This window comes from Cryptomeria japonica, chromosome 7, assembly GCF_030272615.1.
Source record: "Cryptomeria japonica chromosome 7, Sugi_1.0, whole genome shotgun sequence".
Taxonomy (NCBI): domain Eukaryota; kingdom Viridiplantae; phylum Streptophyta; class Pinopsida; order Cupressales; family Cupressaceae; genus Cryptomeria; species Cryptomeria japonica.
The window spans coordinates 827,580,241-827,604,351 of NC_081411.1; the positions used below are offsets into that span (position 1 = coordinate 827,580,241).

Below are 24,111 nucleotides of genomic sequence, written 5' to 3' on the forward strand. Positions count from 1 at the left end.
TTGAAGCTATTTGGTATTGTGTATTTTGGAACTTTCTATTGCAGGTTATTATTGAAAGCTTGATGGGTCAAATCTGAGGTCACCATTGCATTTAGGAGGTCCAAGAAAGTCAGTTTTGCCTTTTGTTTCATCAAAATCAGACTTCGGAGGCCAAATCTAGAGTCATTTGAAGTTTGACGCTGCGGCAGAAATTTTCCAGAAATTATAATTTTGCAGGCATTTTTCAAATAGCGATATCTCACTCATCCGGACTCGGTTTTTCGAGCAATTTTTTTTGTTTTGGGGTAGAATTTCGTGATCTGTATAGTGGTGCAGGAGTTTTCTGATTTTCGGATACAAATTTTACGGAAATCGTGAAATCCAGATTTTTACAACTTTGGAGGCTTCGTTTGGACTCATATGGACTCCTTTTCAGGTGCCATTTTTTTTGAAAGTGCATATTTTTTCATCTACTTTCATAATCTGCCATCTGTTTGCAGTGATTTTAAGTAGAAATTGTACTTTCAGTATTTGGCCATTTTTGGCATATTTGGTACTTGCATTTTGCTTGGATCTTTTAGATCACTAGCAGTATTTGTTGAAGTCTCTTAGATCTCATTTTGAGAAGTTGTAAATTGAAATTAGAAGTCCACTTTGCCTTGTTTTGCAAGTGGCCCATTGTATACGCACTAAATATAAAGTGCCAAAATCACCATTTTGGGGGGATTTCTTGATTGAGTATTTTGGGGGGGTGTCTTGTGTGATTGTGCCTCTCTCTATCTTGTGTTTTTTCATTTTGGTGCTATGGGTTCTCCTAAATTTCCACTTTTAACTCCTCATAATTATGCATCATGGAAAATTAAAGCATGAAGTAAACTAATGGAAAAAGGACTCATTCATTATGTAAATGAAACTATTACAGCACCACCTGATCCTAAGGCTGATCCTAATGCTCAAATTGAATGGCTTACTAAAAATGCTATGGCACTTGGAACTCTTAGAAAGTATGTATTAGATGACCTCATTTTTCACATTGATAAGTGTACAACAATTAAAGAGGCTTGGGATATTTTTAAGAAATTGTATGGTCAAGTTGATAAGATTAACGGCTACAAGCTTGATAGTGAACTCACAACTTTGGATCCCAAGGATTTTGATACAATCCAAGATTATGTCACAAAAGCAACTGAATTAAGAGCAAAGCTAAAGGATTGTGGAATTGACAAAAAGGATGCTCAATTGGTTTATAACTTGTTGGGCAAGCTTCCTTCAAAGTATGCAGCGTTTGTATCTAGTTTTCACACCCATAGGTTAGCTCAAGGTTCCTCGTATACTTCTCCCTCATTTGATTCATTCACGGAGATGTTGATACTTGAGCAATCTAAGTTGACCACAATGGGGATTCTCAAATCTTCAAAGTCACAAGCTTTTGGTGGCTAACAAAGGGAATCGAAGTAATCAAGGAAAAGGCAAGAATCAAAAGCAACCTAAGTCTAAACCACAACAAGATGGAGCACAATCTTCCTCTCCACAACAAGGTGATTCACCATTCTCACCTAAGAGGAAATCAAATAAGGACAATCTTTTTTGTGGATATTGCAAGAAGTTGGGACATGATGAACATCATTGTTATAAGAAGGATATTGATGAGTTGAAGAATCTTCTTGAGAAGAATAGAATCAACCTACCTTATAGAATGTCTACATCGGCTTCTTCTTCCAAGGATAAAGGAAAGGATCACTCTTTTGGGACAGATAAAGGAAAGGGACAAGCTCTTTGTGCTACTACAAGTAATGATTCAGGGAGATGGCTTCTAGATTCAGGGGCTTCTCATCATATGGCATCTTCGCAATCTATGTTTTCTACATTTGAGCCTTGCCACATGCCGCAGATTTTGATGGGCAATCATACATACATGGATGTGATTGGGAAAGGATCTATTGCCATTGGGGATAACTCCTTCAATGATGTGTTGTGTGTACCCCACTTGACAAATAATCTTCTTTCCATCTATCAAATCACAAATGGGACAACTAGGAAAAATGTGGAGTTCACACCTGATTCAGTTATCATTAGAGACTTGGAGAGTGGAGCTATCATTGCGACTGGGTTGGTTGATCATGCATCTCGGTTGTACTCTTTTTCAGATTTTGGTCCTATTGATGAGGTTGATTCTTCCTATGTTGATGATTTAAATTTTGAGGAGAACTTTGGGCATTTGAACTTGGGGATTCTCACATGTGACCCCGTTCTTGAGCCTTGCATTTCATCTCCTTCTATTGATATCACACCACCTATTGCACCTGATGATACAGCTAGTGCGACAGTTTTGCCTTCTTATGATTCAGTGCAGCAGGATATTTCATGTCTTCCGACTTCAATTGATTGGGATGCCTACTTGACAGACATTGCAGGTTTGTTTGTGGAGTCCTACATTGCAGATTTGGGAGACATCATTGATAACATTCATCTTCTCTTTGATGAAGATGATCCTTCTTCGATTATTGTGAGGGATCACTCTGACCCTCTTATGCATTCTCTACATGATCAATCTTTAGAGGTTGACATAATTGTGGATACTTTTGTACAACACTTGGAGGAGGTCTCTTTATCTTTTGAGGAGACATATGAGTCTTTGGATATTGTTCTACATTCATCTCCACTAGATCTTGAAGTGCCTTTTTCAGCAGTGTGGCACAGTTAACCACCTTTGGAGGGGTTACCTTTCAACATCGACATGGGGACATGTAATGTCCCCAACTCCGAAGTCTAAAGAAACATATAAAAAGTGGATTTCAATAATTTATTTTGAGTATGAATAATTTATTTATAGTGTAATTAACCAACTTCGTTTAAAGTCATTTATTATCAATAAGCCAATTCCCATATTTAGTTTAAATACAATCCATAGAGAAAACAAAGTGTGGTGGCTAATTGGTGAGTCTGCAGGTGTTTTCAAGGCCTACCATACATGCTACCACTAGATGGGGGGAAGGTTATATTGATTTGGAACAAGGGTTCAAACTAATGATTGTTCTTGGTTATAGGTATCCAATGTTGTTTGTAACTAGGTAAGATGGGTTCAGATTGCCTTAAGGCAACATCCGAACCCATATAGGACTGGGTCCTATCCTAAAGGGGTAACGTGCCCCCAAGTTTAGCTCAGCCCCATACCTTCATGCCACCCTAAAATACACCACGCCTCAATAAATAAATTGGAGCCAAAAGGAGGAAGGCTGACTTGGAATTAATAAAGGTTAAAGACTCATATAAATAAAGTCAACTTGCAAATACGATCATTCACTTCACATCATATGCAATCAGTGAACTATCTCTGCGATTAAAGGTGCGAAACTTGAAGAGGATTGTGCAAACTTGGTCAAAAGGATATAAGGCATTTTGATAGAGACTTGGTGTATTTAGAAGTGAGGATCAGATTTGGAGAATCAAGCTAAGTATTGTATTTGTACAATTAAGAGTGAATACATAATCTGACCTGTGGGTCTTTAGTGCTGGATTTTTCCTCCTTGGAGGTTTTCCCAGGGTATTTTGTGTTTGTCTTCTGCTCTATTGTTTCATTTTTGGATTTACTTAATTATGATTTACTAAATGCTAACTAATAGTTAAATGTTACAAATCTGATTACTAAACTAGGGCACAAATTTAACATGGTATCAGAGCTAAGGTGTCACTAATTTCAGATTTTAGTAAATCATTTACTGCATATAGTTGCTGTTTGTTTTCAGATTAAAATGTCAAGTTTGAGGGCTGAAGATAGACTTGATGGAGCCCTTGATTTTGCTGCTTGGAAAGTTCGTATTCTTTTGATCCTTGAAGAGAATGATCTGCTGAAATTCGTAGAAGAAGAAAGGTTGTCCCCTCTAGAAGATGCTGAAGAGTTGAAGCAGTTCAAGAAAGAGTCCCTCAAGGCTAGGAAGATCATAATTGAATCCATCAAGAATCATCTTGTCATTGTCATATCAAAATTTGCGTTTGCCAGGGAAATGATCAAACACTTGGAAGGGATGTATGAAGTCAACAACCTCAACAGGGCTCTTGCTCTAAGGTAGCAACTTCTTCACATGAAAATGAAAGAAGAAGAATCAATCATAGCCTACTTCATGAAGATCAATGAACTAAAGGACAAGCTAAGTACTCTTGATTGCCAAATTTCAGATAAAGATCTTGTTATGATTGCATTAAATGGTCTACCTGATGAATGAGAACCATTCATTCGTAGCATTGGTGGAAGAGTTGATCGTCCCAACTTTGAGCGTCTTCAATCTGATTGCATTGAAGAGGAATCTCGAATTGAGGTAAGAGGAAAACTCAAGAACTCTCACAAAAATGATAATCATGTTCTCTTAGCTAAATCTAGGAAAGGTGGACATTGGAAGAAAGAAAAGAGAAGCAAAGATTTTAGATCCTCCTCCTATGATCCAAGGAAGAAGTCAAGAGATTCCTCTCACATTCGTTGCTTCAGATGTGATAAGTATGGTCACTATGCCCAAGATTGTCAGAATGATCCCAAGGAAAAGGAAGCAAATTTAAATGAAGTTGTTGAACAAAGTGAGGATTATCTTCTTATCTCAGCTCTATCAAGCAATGTCCCTACGAACAGTAATACTTGGATAATTGACAGTGGTGCCTCCAGACACATCTCAGGTTTTCGTGAGCATCTTTTAGATCTGATTGAAAAAGATACCAACCTTCATGTGGTAATTGGTGATGACGCTAGATACTCGGTAAAAGGCTCTAGTACTACCTCTTTAAAACTAGATTCTGGTATTTCCTTACAACTCTGTGATATCCTTTTTGTACCTGGTAGTAAAAGAAATCTTATTTCCATTTCTGCCTTAGAAGATAATGGTTTGCAAATAGCATTTTCTGAAGGGAAGGTACGTGCTTGGTCTAAGAAATCTAATTTCAAAATTGCTCATGTTATTGGAAATAGATGTGATAGTTTATATAAGCTTGCAGCTAATCCAATTCAAGCTCTCGTCCATGAGGCCCCTGAATCATGCGAGCTATGGCATAGAAGACTTGGACATCTACACTTTCAAGCTCTTCCCACTCTCGGTAAAATGGTTAAAGGTATGCCTAAACTCAGTTTATCTCATGATGATGCTTGTAAAGGTTGTGCAATGGGTAAGAATGTAAAAAACCCTTTTCTTAAAAGTGACAATAGGGCTAAAGAAAAGTTAGAACTTATTCACTCAGATTTATGTGGCCCTATGTCTGTAGCATCTCCTAGTGGCTTCCTCTATTATGTTATCTTCATAGATGATTTCTCTAGGAAAACATGGATTTATTTTCTTAAATCTAAAGAATCTGAAGAAATCCTAAACAGATTTAAAGAATTCAAAGCCTTAGTTGAAAACACTACAGGGAATCGAATTAAATGTTTAAGATCTGACAATGGAGGTGAGTACACCTCAGGTAGTTTCTATGATTTTTGTGTTAAGGCAGGAGTTAAGAGGGAGTTTTGTGTTCCCTACAATCCTCAGCAAAATGGAGTTGCTGAAAGAAAGAACAGGACCATTGTTGAAGCTGCAAGAGCCATGATTCATGATCAAGACCCGCAACCTTTTCTATGGGCGGAACCATCCAAAACAACAGTTTACATTTAGAATAGATGTCCTCATTGTGCTCTAAGGGATGTAACTCCTGAAGAAGCCTTTACAGGCATCAAACTTGACATCAGCCACCTAAGGATATTCGGGATCCCGATGTATGTTCATGTGCCTAAAGAAAAACGAACCAAGTTGGATCCCTCTGGAAAGAAAGGCATCTTAGTGGGATATAGTGAATCTTCCAAAGCCTTCAGGATCTACATTTTAGGTCAAAGGTATGTTGAGGTAAGTAGAGATGTAACTTTTGAAGAAGATATTGCTTTCAAAAGATCTAAAGGTTCATTATCTGATAATAATGATATGGTGATTGAAAATCAAGATTCAAAAGTTGATGCTAACCCTGAGATACAGAAGGAATCCACTAATCTTCCAGATTAGGAAGTTCAGGATGACCCAGCGGAACCCATGGACTCTACATACATACCTCAAGATATTGTGGTCTGCAAGAAGAGACCACTTTGGGTGAGAAACACGATTCAAGATGTTGAAGGATTTGCTGCTCCCAGAGGAACCTTTAGAGATAGCAGGAGACTCCAAAATCACGCCAACTACATTTCCATGATGTGTAATATCATTGAGTTTGAACCTCACAATGTCGAAGAAGCCATATCCCATCATGCTTGGAAATTAGCCATGGATGAAGAGTATGGGTCTATCATCAAGAATGATGTCTGGGACATTGTACCCAGACCCAAAGCCAAAGGTTGGGAGCTGCATCAAATTGACGTTAAGACAACCTTCCTCAATGGTGTCATTGAGGAGGAAGTCTATATTGAGCAACCGGAAGGTTATGTAATCCATAAAAGAGATTCTCATGTTTGCAGGTTGAAGAAAGCCTTATATGGGCTCAAACAAGCTCCTCGTGCTTGGTATGAAAGAATTGATAAGTACTTACTAAGCTTAGGATTTTGCAAGAACGATGCTGATGCTAACATTTACTTGAAAATTTATAATGATGAGATGTTTATTTTGGTTTTGTATGTGGATGATTTATTTCTCACTGGTGAAAATAAATTAATCATAAGATGTAAGAAGGAATTAGCCTCAGAATTTGAAATGAAGGATTTAGGTCTAATGCATTACTTCCTAGGGTTAGAAGTATGGCAAAAATCCAATGAAATTTTTCTAAGTCAAGGAAAATATACTATTGATATTTAGAAAAGATTTAGAATGATGGATTGTAAACCCATGTATACTCCTATGGAATCTAACTTAAAGAAGTTAAGTGTTTCTGCAGCTAACTCTGATTTTGTAGATCCATCTAAGTACAGGCAGTTGATTGGATCCTTGATGTACCTAGTCAATACTAGACCAGATATTTGTTATGCTGTGAATGCCCTCAGTCAGTTAATATGCTTACCCAAACTTGTTCACTTGGTTGCTGCCAAGCACATTCTAAGATACCTGTGTGACACTATTGGTTATGGGTTGAAGTATTCACTTAATACCTCAATCTTCTTGGAAGGCTACTTAGATTTAGATTGGGCAGGAAATGTCAAGGACAGGAAAAGTACTTCAGGTATCTGCTTCAACTTGTGCTCTGCAGTGATCTCTTGGGCATGTAGAAAGCAATCTTCGGTAGCATTAAGCACTGCAGAAGCTGAGTACATTGCAGCATCTGTTGCATCCAAAGAAGCAGTGTGGCTTCGCAAGCTCCTTGTTGGATTATTTGGTCAAGCTAGTGGTCCTACCACCATTCGTTGTGATAATCAAAGCTGTATAAAGATGTCAGTAAATCTTGTGTTTCACGACTGGTCCAAACATGTGGAAACACACTATCACTTCATTCGGGATATGGTGCAAAGAGGCACTATTCAACTAAAGTACATTAGCACAGATGAACAGGTTGCAGATATCCCTACCAAACTCTTATCCAGAGTGAAGTTTGAATACTTCAGAGACAGACTTGGTATTGTGGAAAACGGAACCCTGATTGAGAGGGAGCTCCAATCTCAGTGACTCCATCTGCAACACTTTGATCATTCTTTGCTTGTGTGCAAGAATGAATTGTGTCCAATCTATGCTTGTGTGCTAGATGGAAAATTGTAATTATGTAAAGACCCACTTGTGTATTACACTTTCTATGCTTGTGTGCTAGATCCATCCTATGCTTGTGTGCTAGGTGGAAGATGTAATTCTATGCTTGTGTGCTAGATGGAACTCTAAAGGTTCAGATTATGTATTCCCTTCTTCCCTAGTTAAGAGGGAGTGTTGTTTGTAACTAGGTAAGATGGGTTCGGATTGCCTTAAGGCAACATCCGAACCCATATAGGACTGGGTCCTATCCTAAAGGGGTAACGTGCCCCCAAGTTTAGCTCAGCCCCATACCTTCACGCCACCCTAAAATACACCACGCCTCAATAAATAAATTGGCGCCAAAAGGAGGAAGGCCGACTTGGAATTAATAAAGGTTAAAGACTCTTATAAATAAAGTCAACTTGCAAATATAATCATTCACTTCACATCATATGCAATCAACACTATCTCTGCAATTAAAGGTGCGAAACTTGAAGAGGATTGTGCGAACTTGGTCAAAAGGATGTAAGGCATTTTGATAGAGACTTGATGTATTTAGAAGGGCAGATCTGATATACAAAAGAGGATCAGATCTGGAGAATCAAGCTAAGTATTGTATTTGTACAATTAAGAGTGAATACATAATCTAACCTGTGGGTCTTTAGTGCTGGGTTTTTCCTCCTTGGAGGTTTTCCCAGGGTATTTTGTGTTTGTCTTCTGCTCTATTGTTTCATTTTTGGATTTACTTAATTATGATTTACTAAATGCTAACAAATAGTTAAATGTTACAAATCTGATTACTGAACTAGGGCACAAATTTAACATCCAAGCTATTAAAGGATGATACGAAAAAAGTAATCCAAAAGCTATGAATATGGGACATGTTGTATCTTGTAAGAGTCATTTTGCATCTTAATTTAAGTTGTACTGGTAAGGATGAAGGATGGTTCATGCCACATGTGCATTGACTACTGAAAATTTAATAAGAGGACCATGTTAAGAATTAGATATCTTTGAACAAATAAATTACTTGTTAAGTTGTGTGGTGCCAGGTTTATATGTGCACCATTTTAACTACAAAATGAAAACAAAGAGATTGCTGCAACTGTACATGTTGTACACTTATTTGTAGCATTGTACTTTGCATATCTAAATATTACAAAGGATAGAGGAGGAAGTTTTTAAGAGAGGAAAGATGTATATAGAGATGTGAACAATATTTAAGGATTCCAATAACCTATGTGATTGTACCTTGTCATTTGCTCCTTGTCTAAAGACAATCTTTAATTTGGGTCACAGGTGTGGGAAGAACTACTCAAATGTGGGCAGAACATGTATGTAGCTTAAGTTGGCAATTATCTGTTGGAACCATGTAGTAGTGGAGTGGCACTTGGTAGTGAGTTTCTGGACATTCAGGATGAGAGATAATAAGCTCTTCCTAAACTTGTAGTGGCTCAAAAAGCTTGACTTAAATTAACATCATCGTCATATGCCAAGCTGAGAAGGAAGATACAATCTAAAATTGTTTCATCAACTCAACTGACTTTAAAGATCTATGTCTATCTTTATTCTAGCAGTACCAATTTTATTTACCCATTTGAAGCTGTGAAAGGATTTGAAATGGAGCCTTTTTTGTGGTTTTAGATGAGGTCCTAAAGAGTATGAGAAATAATATGCATGATAAGTCTCATGCTATTTCTATCCATATTGGTCATATTCACATAATGCTTGATACTTCTACTATTGAGGCTGTTTGAAAGAAAATGTAATGATTCTAATTAGGTCTCTAACATTGCCTTGTGGAGAGAAAGAGTTGGGCATTTTGATAAAAATATTAGAGGAAATTAGACAGGTTTCTCCAATATTTTTGGGTAGACAATATTATCTTACTCTGATCTCACAGTAGACTAAACATCTAAACATGTAGTACTCTTTGATTCCTTCCTCTTGATGACTACAAAGGCTATGGTTACTCTCCTTGGGAGGATATAATAGTTTGTCTCAAGATAATGTTGATTTGATTGCACTCCCATTTATCCATGGGGTAAAATCAATAATTATAGCTTTGATGTTGCTTTGTATTGTTTGGACATGCAATCATGCCTCCAAAAAATTGTTTTAAAGCAAACCAAGAGTTGAGAGTCCAGAGGAGAAATGATTGTCAGTTAAGTGTACGATCTAGTCACTTTGTGCTCTTTTTTCAAACGGAAAAAGTGTAGGAGGGACATCAGACGAGTATTTGTAAGGGAGAACATCAAAGACGTAATCATTTCTGAAAATAGGAGTTTTAAGATCTTATCATAGCAACATCAACTCCTGTTTGTTTAAGAGGTATGTGTTAATGCCTGCATGAAAACCCTTATGCTGTGGACGTTGAGTAGTGCACTTGGAAAAAGGGATGAAATAAAGAAAAGTTCAATTATGCTATTTTGATCATATTTGGAGGGGTTTTACCATCAGTTACAGAAAAGCAGATGAATTGTAGTTTTGCCATACTTAGCTAAAATGGAGAAGAAAATGTATTAAACGAGGCAATTATTTAAAAGAAGACACAGGGAAAATCTATTCAATTCACTTCAAATAGTGAAAGAGAGGATATGTGGTTATTATTTCACTTTCCAAGTGAAAAACATTTGGAAGGTATTTTTGCAACTTGAACATGTGCAAGGAGATAAGTGTGTATTTTTGTCATGCTCTCGCCATGAAGGACAGTTGGAGATGCCATTGATCAGAAAATACAAAATAGTCTTATTTACGATTTTCTGAGTTTATTAATCCAATAAACTAATAAAATAAGATGGTAATTCTGCAGCAATAAGATATAGGAGAACGTTTTATTAAGATATGCATCATCAAGAAGGTGTGATTACATCCCAGCAGCTGCAAGTCTTCATTAAAAAGGCACAGGTTTAGGAAGGGTTTTAATTAAGATTAATAATAATTAACAGTTTAGTCAAAGGCAGTGGTCACCAAGAGAGAGATGCCACCTTAGGAGGAGGAGACATGACTATGGTAGAACATGACTCTTCCATTCCAAGGAAGAGGATATATATTGGAGATTGGCATTCAAGAAGGATCATCAAGCAATAAATCCAAGCAACATTGGTACTCATAAGAGAGCAGATCAGTTTATAAGACAACAACAATCAAGCATATAAATCAATCAGATCAGAGGATTACTATATGTTGCAGACAATTAGCTATCTTATTCATCTTTGTGGTATGCAACATGATAATGTTTCTACGCATAATTCCTCATATATTGATATAGGCAGTAATATGTATGCAACATAATAATATATTTGCTACATAACCTCTCATATATATTGGATATAGGCAATAATGTGAAACATCTAGATTCCCAGTCCATCAAATTGCTGCAATCAATCATGACAAGGTTAGTAAGGGAATACAAGGAGGGAGAGCTGATGTGAGATCCTCTTCTAAGTATGCCACCTAAAGGTGGATGGCTGGCGGCCTACCATATGAGGCCAAGGTGGGCAAGGTATATCCCACCCTTGGGTCTAGATGGGAAGGATACTCCAGGCACCCTATTGTGGTTTTCCTCAAACCTCTACCATGGTTGATTGTTGGAATGTATTTAAAGAAGTCTCAATCATAGGAGGGTGAATAGGGAGGGCAGAGATGAGCTTCCCCGCTAAATACACTGCCTCATGATAGATGGATGGCATGGGGCCAAGAGGGATGGTATATCCTCTCTTGGGTTTAGTGTGAGGATTGCTTTGGGCACCCTATCATTTCTCCTCATCCAAGCTCTGTTCTGGTTGAACCCCAAAAATGAATTATAGATATTGTATGATTTATTTAAATTAAGATGGTTATGAATGTATGTTTTTTAACCCTAGCAGAAATGATTGATTTTATTAATTATATTTTTGATAATTGTCTAACATAATTGCAGGATCTCAACCAGGATCTATGAGCTTCCCCGCTAAATACACCACCTCATGATAGATGGATGGCATGGGGTCAAGAGGGATGGTATATCCTCTCTTGGGTTTAGTGTGAGGATTGCTTCGGGCACCCTATCATGTCTCCTCATCCAAGCCCTGTTCTGGTTGAACCCCAAAAATGAATTATAGATATTGTATGATTTATTTAAATTAAGATGGTTATGAATGTATGTTTTTTAACCCTAGCAGAAATGATTGATTTTATTAATTATAATTTTGATAAGTGTCTAACATAATTGCAGGATCTATCTCGCTTAAACTTTTTTTTGGGTAAACTTATATCTCTAACTATATTACATATCTTGTTTCTATTGAACTTGTGATTCTAGGGCAAAATTTAGGGTAATCCCAAAAGGGGACATTACAATTTTACATTGGCAATTGATATCACTAGATTCACTACAAAAAGAGATGACAAAGTAGATCATTCCAAAAGCGTTTAGCTCTTCAAGAAATGCCAAACCAAGCATATAGGATGGGAATTATGTTATTTTACCTATCATAATGCCCAGCTTTGAAGATGATGTCCAATGAAGTGATAGTTCATTTCTCTGCAGGCCAAATTCCAGTGCTAGATTTTTTGGATAATCAGATTCTTGGAAATCTCTTGCCATAATGACATGTATGGTATCCAAGTAATAGTTATTTTGAGAAAGAGGATGAAGCCTAAGTTACCGGTTTGGGTTCGATGGCTTGGTTCACAGGTTTGGGCAAAAAAAGTTTGGGGTTGGGTTTGTTGATACAAAAACGCATAAAAATCAGAAATAAATGCATATTTGCAGCAGTAATTAAGTCCAAAAAACACCACCATGCTAATAGTCAAATAACAAAATACACTACCATATCAATAGTCAAATATTATTTAAACTCAACTGTCATGATATATATTAAAGTTCGAAAATAATAATGTCAAGTGCCAACAATCAGCAATCATTGATCAAATATCATATGGATCAATATTATCCTCCTCCATATTAAATGATTTATATAGTGGTAAATTAGAACAACTACAAATTCAAAAAAGTCAAAAAAGAATTGAAAATGCACCAAATTGGGTGGATGTGTGAGTTTGGGGATGAAATTTGTCCTAGATTTGCTTGGATTTGACAGTGTTGGACCCATAGGCTGGGGCCAGAACCCTGTGTGTCCCCACAGTGAACCAGTCCAGGACCTGGCTTCATTTCTTGGCGAACCGGTAACACAGGATGAAGCAATTGCTTATAAATAATGACAATCTAATTTCCATTTAATCCTTGTGGTTGCTAATCATTGTGGATTTGTTTATTGTCTGTTAGCTTTGTTATTTCTCTTTGTCCATACCCATATTCTTGTTAGTCTCTCTCTCTCTCTCTCTCTCTCCTGTTTTATTTCCATAGAATTGCAATAAAGTAACAGTGTTTCATGGAGTCCTGGGATGTGGGGACAGTTCCAAGGATGGTAAGTCTTTTCCAAAATTAGGGACGGTGGCTAAAATAATATATAATATTTGAAAAATTAATAATATATCAGCTTTGAGTCAGTATTCTTCAATGTTGCAAAGTTATTGAAATTGTTTAAAGCGTAAAAAAGTTGAGATTTTCATGCCTTAAACTTGCCAACATGGTTGGTTGCTGCACCTCTGAAGCGGCAGAGTTGTTTGAATTTGAACTAATGTTAGGCAGAATGCTAATCTGTATAGCAGGACATTACAGTTACAGTGCTTTTAGGTGGAACAGGGGGACACCATTTGTGCAGAGAATGGATCTAGTAATGACGTCTTTACTAGGTTCACATAACCAAACCAGAAACTTCCAATTTTCTTTCTACTTCATTTGTCATATCCATTTTTTTTCCTATACCTGGCTACATTGCTAAATGTCTCATCAATTATCCTGGAAAGAAGTCACTTTTTTCCTTGTTACTGAAGTCAGTTGAGATAACCAGCAGTACAGAAATTAAGTATCTGTAGAATCACTAAATCAGTTTAGTTTCATTACTGACCTATGAAATCCTGTTTTGCTAATTGGAGTCCAGGATTAGCAATTCTTGTTTTCACCATAATATGGTTGGTGTCTGTTTATGCATAATCAGGTTTAACAAATGTGATATAGAGATCCAAATTTCAACAGTGCATATAGCATGTACAGTAGCCTGATTTGATCGGGTCTGCTCATTTTCAGCTTGCGATTTCCAACAAACTGTCATTTGAAAATTATTCACGCTTACCTAAAATTTAAAAATACAACAAATATAGGATGAATTTTAAGTCTGTTCATCGGAATAAGATGGACACTTACTTATTTGGATTGAATCATTTTTTTTATTGAAAATAGTAGACAGCTGCCTTTGTAAAGAGCCATAAGTTACCTCACATTCTCGTATGTTTGTTAACCCTGTTTAATTTGGGCTTGTTGATCAATAGTTTGCAATTTCCAACAAACAGACTTAAATTATTATTGTTGATCTATTCCTTACATTTTCAATAAACATAAGATAGCGCTTTAATCAGTTAATTTATACAGCTATTTTTATCAAAATAAGAATGGTAACTGCTCATTTGGAGTGAAGCAATTGATTTATTTAAGTAGAAGATAGACAAATGCATTTTAAAAATCTACATGAACAACCTTCTCATTTTCTTTTCAATCAAAAAAACTAATATTTTATGTCTCTAACATGAGATTTGCACTTCACCCACTTCCTCTTTGGATAGAATCCTAAATTATTACAATTATCTTTATTATAATCTTTTAACATAATCTTTTTGGTGTGGATTTGTGGATTTCCAGTTATACATCATTTTCAGAGCTTTTGCCTTTAATAGCAGCAGGCAGGCTGCCTTTCGTGAAGATAGGGAAAATATGCCAATCAATTAATACAGACAAATTCACCATAGAGAATTCTGTTTCTTATATTGGGCCATTTGCCACTTCCTCAGTACGTGCTTTGGCATCCTTTGAAGTCCGTAGTTCCAAGCGAATACAGGTAGGTGCCTTTTATCTAACAATCCAATGTACAAGTCATGTGATGGCATTATATTTTGAGTAAATGATTACATGCTTTTCTCACAGGTGAAGTTTGAGGAAGGAATAATCCCTCCACCTAAAATTACAAGCAAACTGGATATTCCTGAGAACATCGAGTTCTTTGGACAGAAGATAAATTTGAGTTCTCTTCAAGGATCTCTTTATCCTTTTCAAGAAGCTGTAACAAGGATATCCCAGGTGATATCAGGACAGTCCCCACTGAAAATTCCTATCAGGAGAGATGGAGCTCAATCTTGGTTACTGACTACATATCTAGATGAGGATTTGCGGATATCAAGAGGAGATGGTGGTGGACTTTTTGTTCTTGTCAAGGAAGGGAGTTCTCTTCTGAACCTATAAATTCTTAACTATTACAATATGAATACATTGTATGTGCTCTTGTTCATTCTTTCATATTTACTTTTAATTTGAGAGGTCAGGGTGACCGTGGAGCTTTAGGGCACCTTGGCCGATGAGAGCATATGAATTGGAGGCTAGTCTTTGCAGATTCTTCAGCCAATGTACCAGTGGACATTTTCTAATTTGTAGCTGCAAGTTTTAGAGGTAATGTGAGGTATGGTATGCTTAATTTTTTGTTGTTTGCATGTTTTGTTTTCCATAGTAGTAGATATAAATGCTTCCATTTTTATGACGTAGGCTTTGATGACTTGTGTGCAAGTTTGTGTAGTTATCATTCATTTTCCTAACTAAACATTTTAATAAAGGCAGAAGGTTAAGGTAATTTTTTAGGTCATTACCAAAAGAGACCAATTTGGTGTATGAGTTCGGAATTATGGGAGCATTTTGCAAGGGTTTTCCTTTTTTCTTTTTCCATTTAGCTTATATTGTTTAATCAGCCTTACAACTCTACCACACTTTCAATTCAGACTTGTGACCTCTATAATTCACTACATGTGCCTTCCCATCAAGTTAACTCGATGTACTTTATGAGATGATTTAGTTTTCTCCCAATTCATTTCTATTATGCACTTGCCATATGAAGGTCACAAAATCCTGCTTTCTTAGTAGCAAGCCCAATCATGCAAAGGAATATGTAATACTAGGAATTGTGTAGAGAAATTAGAACATAGGCACCCTTAGACCAAAGAGACCAAGGTTTAACAAGACAATAACAATGTGAAAAAGGATGAAAACATATGATGGTGCCCATAAGCAATAGCACTTTGTAAAACTAGATACTTGATAACAAAATAATAGGTTTATATGTGTATATGTACATATCCAAACGAGGCCAAACTAAAGAAGGCACTTAACCTGAAACACATTAGAATATCCTTAGACTAGATTACAAACTCCAACATGTTTCCTTATACTTGACTAGTGAGTGTGATGAACCCCTTGTTGGTTCAATTCTTCAACCTGCTCTAATTTATTATTCTTTTTGTGTTTTTGATTATTAGAGATGGTCTTTCAGAAATAGACAGAAGTTGCAGAAAGGGTTTCTTTAATTTTCAACACATATTGACAGAATACATGAAATTAATCAGCTGAAACAATAAATTGGAGAATTTAGAAGCATACCCGTAGGTCCTTAGCCAATTTATTGAATTAAAAGATTCAATTAGCAACTTACAAAGTTATGATTTTTTTTCATTCAGGAAACAATTCAAAATTGCTCTTATTAAGAAACTAGACGCCCAAACAGCATGAAAGATGGCGCCAAGATGAGCAAATTGTGAGTCTTGAGAAAGAGACACCCAACTCACAAAGAAACAACAACAAAGAAGAATTAAATCCTATCACCGATCTGCCTGAAGAAGTCAGATCTGCTTGCAATAATCACCAATTTGACTTCTAAATGAAGCCAACCACAACTACAACAATTCAACTGATCTTTCATAGTCTCACCATTACCATGCACTGAAGAATAGGCGTTCTCCAATGAAGAATCTGGTTTGAAACCCTCAAGCTCCAAAACCCAGAGAGGAATGAGATATCAAGTATTCAACAATAATGAAATTGAATTCTCAAAGGGGCGACTTTATGCAAAAACCCACGATTTGCAATTAGGGTTTCTTTTAGGATTATAAAAATCTAATAAGTGTTAAAACATTTTTCAATAGGGCGCCCAACTATAGAGAAAATAAATAAGCCACTTAAATAATTTAAGTGAAGTATTTTATTAAAAAGTCAATGTGACTTTATAATAAAGATCATTAATTAAATATGACCTGTAATTCACTGAAAAATTAATATCTATCTCAATATGACTCCAAAAGGTGAACCGTAAGAAGCTGGAGATAAAGCTCACAAAACCCATGTGACCAGGGGCCTGTCTAAAAGTAGCCAACTTCCCATCTATAAATAGCAAATCCCCCAAATGGAGTTAGAAATTGCTCAAACGAAGCCTGAACTAAACCCAACACTAAATTGAAGAACATCATCCTCCTTCCACTGTCTCCATGACCGTTTGTCCATACCTTGTTAGCCTACGAGGGTCCAGGAAATAAGCTGACTCATCAACTCTAAAGCCCTGACTAGGATGGGGACATCATAGTCCGCCCTTCCTGAATTTGCTTGTCCTTGAGCAAACTCAATGTTGGATGCTGTAAAATGCTATCGCTCTCCCAAGTAGCATCCTCTATTGGTAGATCCTTCCATTTAATAAAAAATTCTTTGATGACACTTCTCTGCAAATGATGCTCCCTGAACTCCAGAATGGCCTCAGGTATTAGCACTAACTTCCCCTCATCATCCAGGGGTGGTAAAACTGTAGAAGGAACTATATGTTGTCTCAATGCCTTCTTAAGGCGTGACACATGGAACACATTATGAACCTTACTATATGCCAGTAAATCTAACTCATAAGCCACCTCACCAACACGCCTGACAATCACGAATGGTCCATAGTAGCGTGGCTTGAGTTTCTTTGCACCCTTCTTCCTCAAAGTGGACCGCCTGTAGGGCTGAAGCATCAGCTATACCATATCTCCAATGTCAAATGCTTGGTCAACCCTCTTTTGATCAACATACTGCTTCTGCTGATTCCAAGCTTTTTGGATGTTCTCACAAAGAGCTCTCATAATTTCCCGGTTCTCTTGTAACAAATCCCCAGCACTAGGCATTCTGCAATCGCTCAACAATAAATCCAGGAAACTCGGTGCATCATAACCATACAAGGCTCTAAAAGGTGTCATCTTAATAGTCATGTGGTGAATGAAATTATAACAATACTCGCACAAGTGTAACCACTTCACCCAAGCCTTCTACTGCCCTGAAATGTAGTTCCGCAGGTATCCTTCCACCCATTTGTTGATAATATTTGTTTGTCCATCAATCTGGGGGTGGTAACTGGCTCGGAGTGAGCTTTGTCCCGCAAAGTCTGAATAACTCCTGCCAGAAGTGACCCATGAATCTACTGTACCCATCACTTACAATACTTCGAGGTAAACCATGCAATCTGAATACCTCACGAAAGAAAAGATCGACCACCTGTGCAGATGAATAAGTAGTCATGATCGGGAAGAAATGTGCATACTTAGTCAATCGATGAACTACCACATAAATGATGTCACTACCTAAGCTTTAGGCAAGTCCGTGATGAAGTCCATAGACAAGCATTCCGGCTTCCTGTTATGAATAGGAAGCAGCTGAAGTAACCCTGGAGGAAAGCTGTGCTCTTGCTTGTTCCGCTGGCAAATAGAACACTCTCTAACATACTGAAGAACATTAAACTTGAGACCCTTCCAAGAGAATCTATCTCGTACTTGCCTATAGGTCTTAAAGTAACTAGGATGTCCAGCCATAGGTGAATCATGGAAAGTCCTCAATACTATGCACTTCACCTCAGAACTTGGGACTAGAAATATCCTCTTTTTGTAAATGATGAGGTCATTCACAAGAGAGTACTTGCTGTCCTGTACTGTCCCATCAATAATACTAGAGGCCCATGGATTCTTGGCATACTCTACTATAATCAAGTGTTTCCAATCCTCAAAAACAGTTGCCATGGAGCTCAAATGGGGACGGCGAGATAAGGCATCGACAATAATGTTCTGAGTCCCTTTGACATATGAGATGTAAAAATCATAAGATTGTAACTTGCTGACCCATTTCTGTTGACGCTCATTTAGATCCCGTTGTCTAAGGAAATGCTTCAAACTATTATGATTGGTTTTGACACAACTTGCTGCCAACTAAATATTGCCTGAAGTTAGCCATTGCATGCATGATGGCCAACATTTCCTTATCATAAATACTATAGCTCCTCTCTGTACCCCTAAGCTTCCTGCTCTCAAGGTTTGGTGAAATCGGGTAAAGGAAGAATTGGACATGTAGTCATTAATTGCTTGAATTTCTCAAAACACTCCTATGCTAGAGGTGTTCAAACAAATGCACCCTTCTTTGTCAAATCAGTAAGTGGTGCGGCATGCCGTGAAAAACCACTAACAAATCGACTGTAGAAGGCACATAAACCAACAAATCCCTTGAGCTGAGTCAAGGTCTCAGGCGTAGGCCAATTAACAATGGCACGAACCTTATCATGATCCATGCGAACTCCCTCTCTGCTGATTATGTGACCCAAATACAAAAGTTTTGCCATTCCCAATGCACACTTGGACTCCTTGGCGTAAAAGGACTCCCTGTCAAGTATGCCTAAAACAGTATCCAAGTGAACTAGGTGCTCCTCCCAAGTTCTACTATAAACCAAAATGTCATCAAAGAAAACCAGAACAAATCTCCTCAACTGAGACTGGAAGACCTTGTTCATAGTGGACTGAAAGGTGGTTGGTGCATTGGTCAACCCAAAAGGCATAACCAAAAACTCATAGTGTCCACAATGACATTTGAATGCAGCCTTCTCAATACCCTGCTCCTTGACACTGATCTGATGGTAACCTGTCCTCAAGTCAATCTTAGAGAAATAACAAGCTCCGTGAAGCTCATCTAACAACTCATCGATTCGAGGAATGGGATACCTGTTCTTGATAGTCCTTCTATTCAACATACGGTAATCAATGCACATTCTAAGTGTGCCATCTTTCTTCTTCACCAAAACAACTGATGAAGTGAAAGGAGATTTACTCAGCCTTATGTGTCCCATTGCTAGAAGTTCTTTGATGGTTTTCTCAATTTCATCTTTAACCGCTTGGGGTGTCGGTAAGGTGTAATCATGATGGGCTTGGTGCGCTCTTCAAGCTCAATAATGTGCTCTATGCCTCTATCAGGAGGCCTACCAAGAGGTATGTCACTAAACACCTTTGTGTGCTTAACTCTAAGCTCTTGAATATCTGAATGGTAAGGTGTTTTATGCTGCTCTTCATAAGTAGGCATTAGTTTACACTCCGTTGCCCAATCCACCATGTTATGTCTGATAAGTCTCCACATTCTTTTAAGAGTGATTAATTTTAAGTTGCTGGCCTTGATAGCTTTAAGAACATGATTAGTCACATCAACTTTGAATTTCATCTCCATATCTCTAAGGTTGAGCGTAAATTCACCTATTGCATGAAGCCACGTCATGCCAAGGACCATATCCATGTTTCCCATGTTAACCACATAAAAGTCAGCTTTGAATTTATAATTATTGAGTTTCATGGGCAAGTCTGAAATCATTCTATCACAAGTTAGCACATTACCATCAGCAACTTTCACTCTTATGCCTTCAAACTCTTGAGTTTGAATCCCACGCTTCTCCACCAACCATGCATCTATGAAGTTATGAGTTGCACCTATATCAAGTAGAGAGATGACTCTTTGACCAGCCAAGAGTCCACGCAACCTAAAAGAACCTTCTCCTTGCATGCTAGACATATGAACTTCTCGTAGATCAAATTCTCCTTCATTTTCAATTCTCTTCTCTGAATTTTTAGTTTCTGAATCATCTTGATCAGCTTGGTGGCCTATGTTATCAGTCATGTTTTCTCCCTCATGAAACCACTCCATATTCCTATTTTGACCCTTAGGCTTGAGGGGACAATCATGGTTTTGATCAGAAGGGCCCTTACAATGAAAACACAACTTCCTTTTACGCAAATCATTAAGTGTTTCCCCGTCCAAAGGTGCTGCAAACTTCTTCCCTTAATCCACATTTTTTTATTTCTTTGGATCAGACTTGTTGTCATTAAATGATGAGGACGGTTTGGAGTTGTTTGGAGTGAACTTACTACGAGGAGCGGTAAGTTCCATGCTACCTGCCTTCCTCATGGCTTCTTGCAAGGTAGGGGGATCAAAAGCCTTAATCCAACCCTTCATAGGCTCATAAAGACCTTAAACAAAAAGAATGACCAACCTTCTCTCTGAGATGTTAGTTACTATAACTGAAAGCTTTTGAAATTCACTACCGTAAGATTTTAAGCTTCCCATTTGTTTCAGTTGGGCTAGATCCCTAATATACAACTCTGGATTTTTTTTATCAAAACGCTCAACCAATCTGTCAGTGAATTCTTGGTATGTAGTAATAACGTCATGATGCAAAGTTACCATCCCATGGTGCCACCAATTATGTTCTACCCCATCCAAATGCAAAGCTGCAAACTTAATAACATCTTCTTCTGACATAGGACGTAGGGTTAGGAAGGTATCCAAGTTGCTAATCCAAGCTCTGGCTGTAATTCTACCGCTGCCATCAAAAGTAGAAAGTGTGAGCTTGTTGATTGCATATTTGAGATCATTAGTTTTATTCCAAGGTTTTTGATTATTCCAATTCCTGTTATGATCTCTCTTTTGACTTATATACCTATCAAAGTTAAGGTTATCCTTAAACTTTCTATGGTAATCTATCCCACTCATCATGCATTGCCATGATATTGTCACCAAAAACCATGTCATCTCCAGCTTCTGAATCAACCTCATCTTCAAGTTCAGCTCTGACAAAAGTGGGGCGTGTGGGTCTATCATATGTGTGTGTGTTAGTCACATGAGCTCTAGAATGACCAACAATACTGCCATTCTCTTCTTGATTCTGATCATTACCTTTAGGTATTGAAAGTTGTTGTATGGCGGTAGTCAGTTGTTGCAACATTATTGCTATCTGTTGTTGTCCATATGCTATACCTCTCATGACCTCCCTTGCCTTGTTGTCATCATTCTGTGTAGTGTTTTATGTGGCTTCTTCATTCTTGTCACCCATATTTTCAATTCGGTTCTGACCAAATTGAATTTGGTTTCCCTGTGAACCGAATCTCTTGCAGGTATAAAACCTGTGATGCCCAAATTGTTGTTGATGCATATAAAATCCCCTAACCCTCCAGGATGGCAAGATCAGATCTCTGATACCACTGTGATGAACCCCTTGTTGGTTCAATTCTTCAACCTGCTGTAATTTATTATTCTTTTTGTGTTTTTGATTATTAGAGATGGTCTTTCAGAAATAGACAAAAGTTGCAGAAAGGGTTTCTTAATTTCCAACACATATTGACATAATAGATTAAATTAATCAGCTGAAACAATAAAATGGAGAATTTAGAAGCATGCCTGTAGGTCCTTAGCCAATTTATTGAACTAAAAGATTCAATCAGCAACTTACAAAGTTTTGATTTTTTTCATTCAGGAAACAATTCAGAATTGCTCTTATTAAGAAACTAGACGCCCAAACAGCATGAATGATGGCGCCAAGATGAGCAAATTGCGAGTCCTGGGAAAGAGACCCCCAACTCACAAAGAAACAACAACAAACAAGAATTAAATCCTATCACCGATCTGCTTGAAGAAGTCAAATCTGCCTGCAGTAATCACCAATTTGACTTCTGAATAAAGCCAACCACAACTGCAACAATTCAATTGTTCTTTCACGGTCTCACCATTACCATGCACTGAAGAATAGACGTTCTCCAATGAAGAATCCAGTTTGAAACCCTCAAGCTCCAAAACCCAGAGAGGAATGAGATATCAATTATTCAACAATAATGAAATTGATTTCTCAAAGGGGCGGCTTTATGCAAAAACCCATGATTTACAATTAGGGTTGCTTTTAGTGTTATAAAAATCTAATAAGTGTTAAAACACTTTTCAATATGGGCACCCAACTATAGAGAAAATAAATAAGCCACTTAAATAAAATTAAGTGAAATATTTTATTAAAAAGTCAATGTGACTTTATAATAAACGTCATTAATTAAATATAACCTGTAATTCACTGAAAAATTAATATCTCTCTCAATATGACTCCAAAAGATGAACTGTTAGAAGCCGAAGATAAAGCTCACAAAACCCATGTGACCAGGGGCCTGTCTAAAAATAGCCAAAATGCTATAAATAGCAAATCCCCCAAATGGAGTTAGAAACTGCTCAAACGAAACCTGAACTGAACCCAACACTGAATTGAAGAACATCATCCTCCTTCCACTGTCTCCATGACCCTCTATCCATACCCTGATAGCCTACGATGTCCAGGAAATAAGCTAACTCATCAACTCTAAAGCCCTGACTAGGATGGGGACATCACAGTGAGTTAGATCATTGAGATTGTTTTGGAAGATCCCCCTTTAAAGGAAACTCCTAAGTGTTGATTAAAGATCAAATATCAAGAGATCCTTTGACTTATTGAACTATATACATGGCTCCCTAAAGATGAAATGGTCTATAGATATCTTTGAAAATATTTACTAATGTACTTACCTTCTCAATCCAAAAGAAGTCACTTGATCTATCATTTATATCACTATCAATGTGTCCTTTGAGTTCCTTAAATTGGAGGAAGGATTCATCCTTACACTTGATGCAAATGACCCATATAATTTTGGAAAAGTCATCAATTAAAGTGGCATAGTGTATGGACCCATATAAAGATGGATTCTTCATAGGTCCACAAATGTCTATATGAATGATCGTTGAAGGCCATAATATACATTAAGTAGATTCTTTCATAAACACCTCTTAATGATGTCCCCTAAGCATGAAACTTTCAAACACACTACTAGAAGGGCACATAGGGGGAATCTCTAGAGCATTCTTTTAGTACCATGTGGCACATTTTCCCATAGTTGATGTGACCTAATTGGTGATGCTAAAGAGTGTTGTTTTCAATTGCCTATTAACCAAAGCAATAGACTGAGAAGGATAAGCATGAATGCCAAGATGGAAAGGAACATAACCTATGTGGGAAGAGAGGAACTTAGTCCCTTTACTTTCTCAACATATTTTTGAGATTCCAAATATGAGAACAATCCGTGTTTGTGGAAAAATCTTCCACAATAAGCACATTTTTAAAGAAATGAGACATACCTCGTTATTTCATCTCTTGTTTGCAAAGTTGGGCATAAAGCATTTGGGAGTATACAATAAGTCATATGTCAATATTAGAATGGGACGAACTTTAAACCAAAACTCAAACAACACCAATTTAATTTTCTCGAGAATTTAAAAAATGTAAAGAAATGAAGCAAATTAAAAAATTTAAACTTGTAGAGTGCTTTGATAAAAAATGTAAAAGTACAATAACTTGATAAAAACAACAACTTCATAAACTTAAAATTTGGATAGTGTTAATGGGCCCTTGGTCTACTGATGAAGTTGAGTGGTTCTTAATGAGCCCATTAGTGA

General features: G+C 37.2%; 1 protein-coding gene across 2 annotated transcripts in view; it reads left to right on the forward strand.

Annotated features, from left to right (window-relative positions):
- LOC131038965 (plastid lipid-associated protein 2, chloroplastic) overlaps window positions 1-24,111 on the forward strand; it is a 48,899-nt gene that overhangs the window by 17,975 nt on the left and 6,813 nt on the right. Inside the window, exons 2-3 of one of the 2 annotated variants that reach the window (XM_057971592.2) lie at window positions 14,371-14,566; window positions 14,653-15,181. In XM_057971592.2, coding sequence (XP_057827575.2) covers window positions 14,371-14,566; window positions 14,653-14,967 — 511 coding nt within the window. In that variant the 3' untranslated portion in view covers window positions 14,968-15,181. The remainder of the gene's footprint in view (window positions 1-14,370; window positions 14,567-14,652; window positions 15,182-24,111) is intronic. The other variant, XM_057971591.2, reaches the window with a different exon arrangement.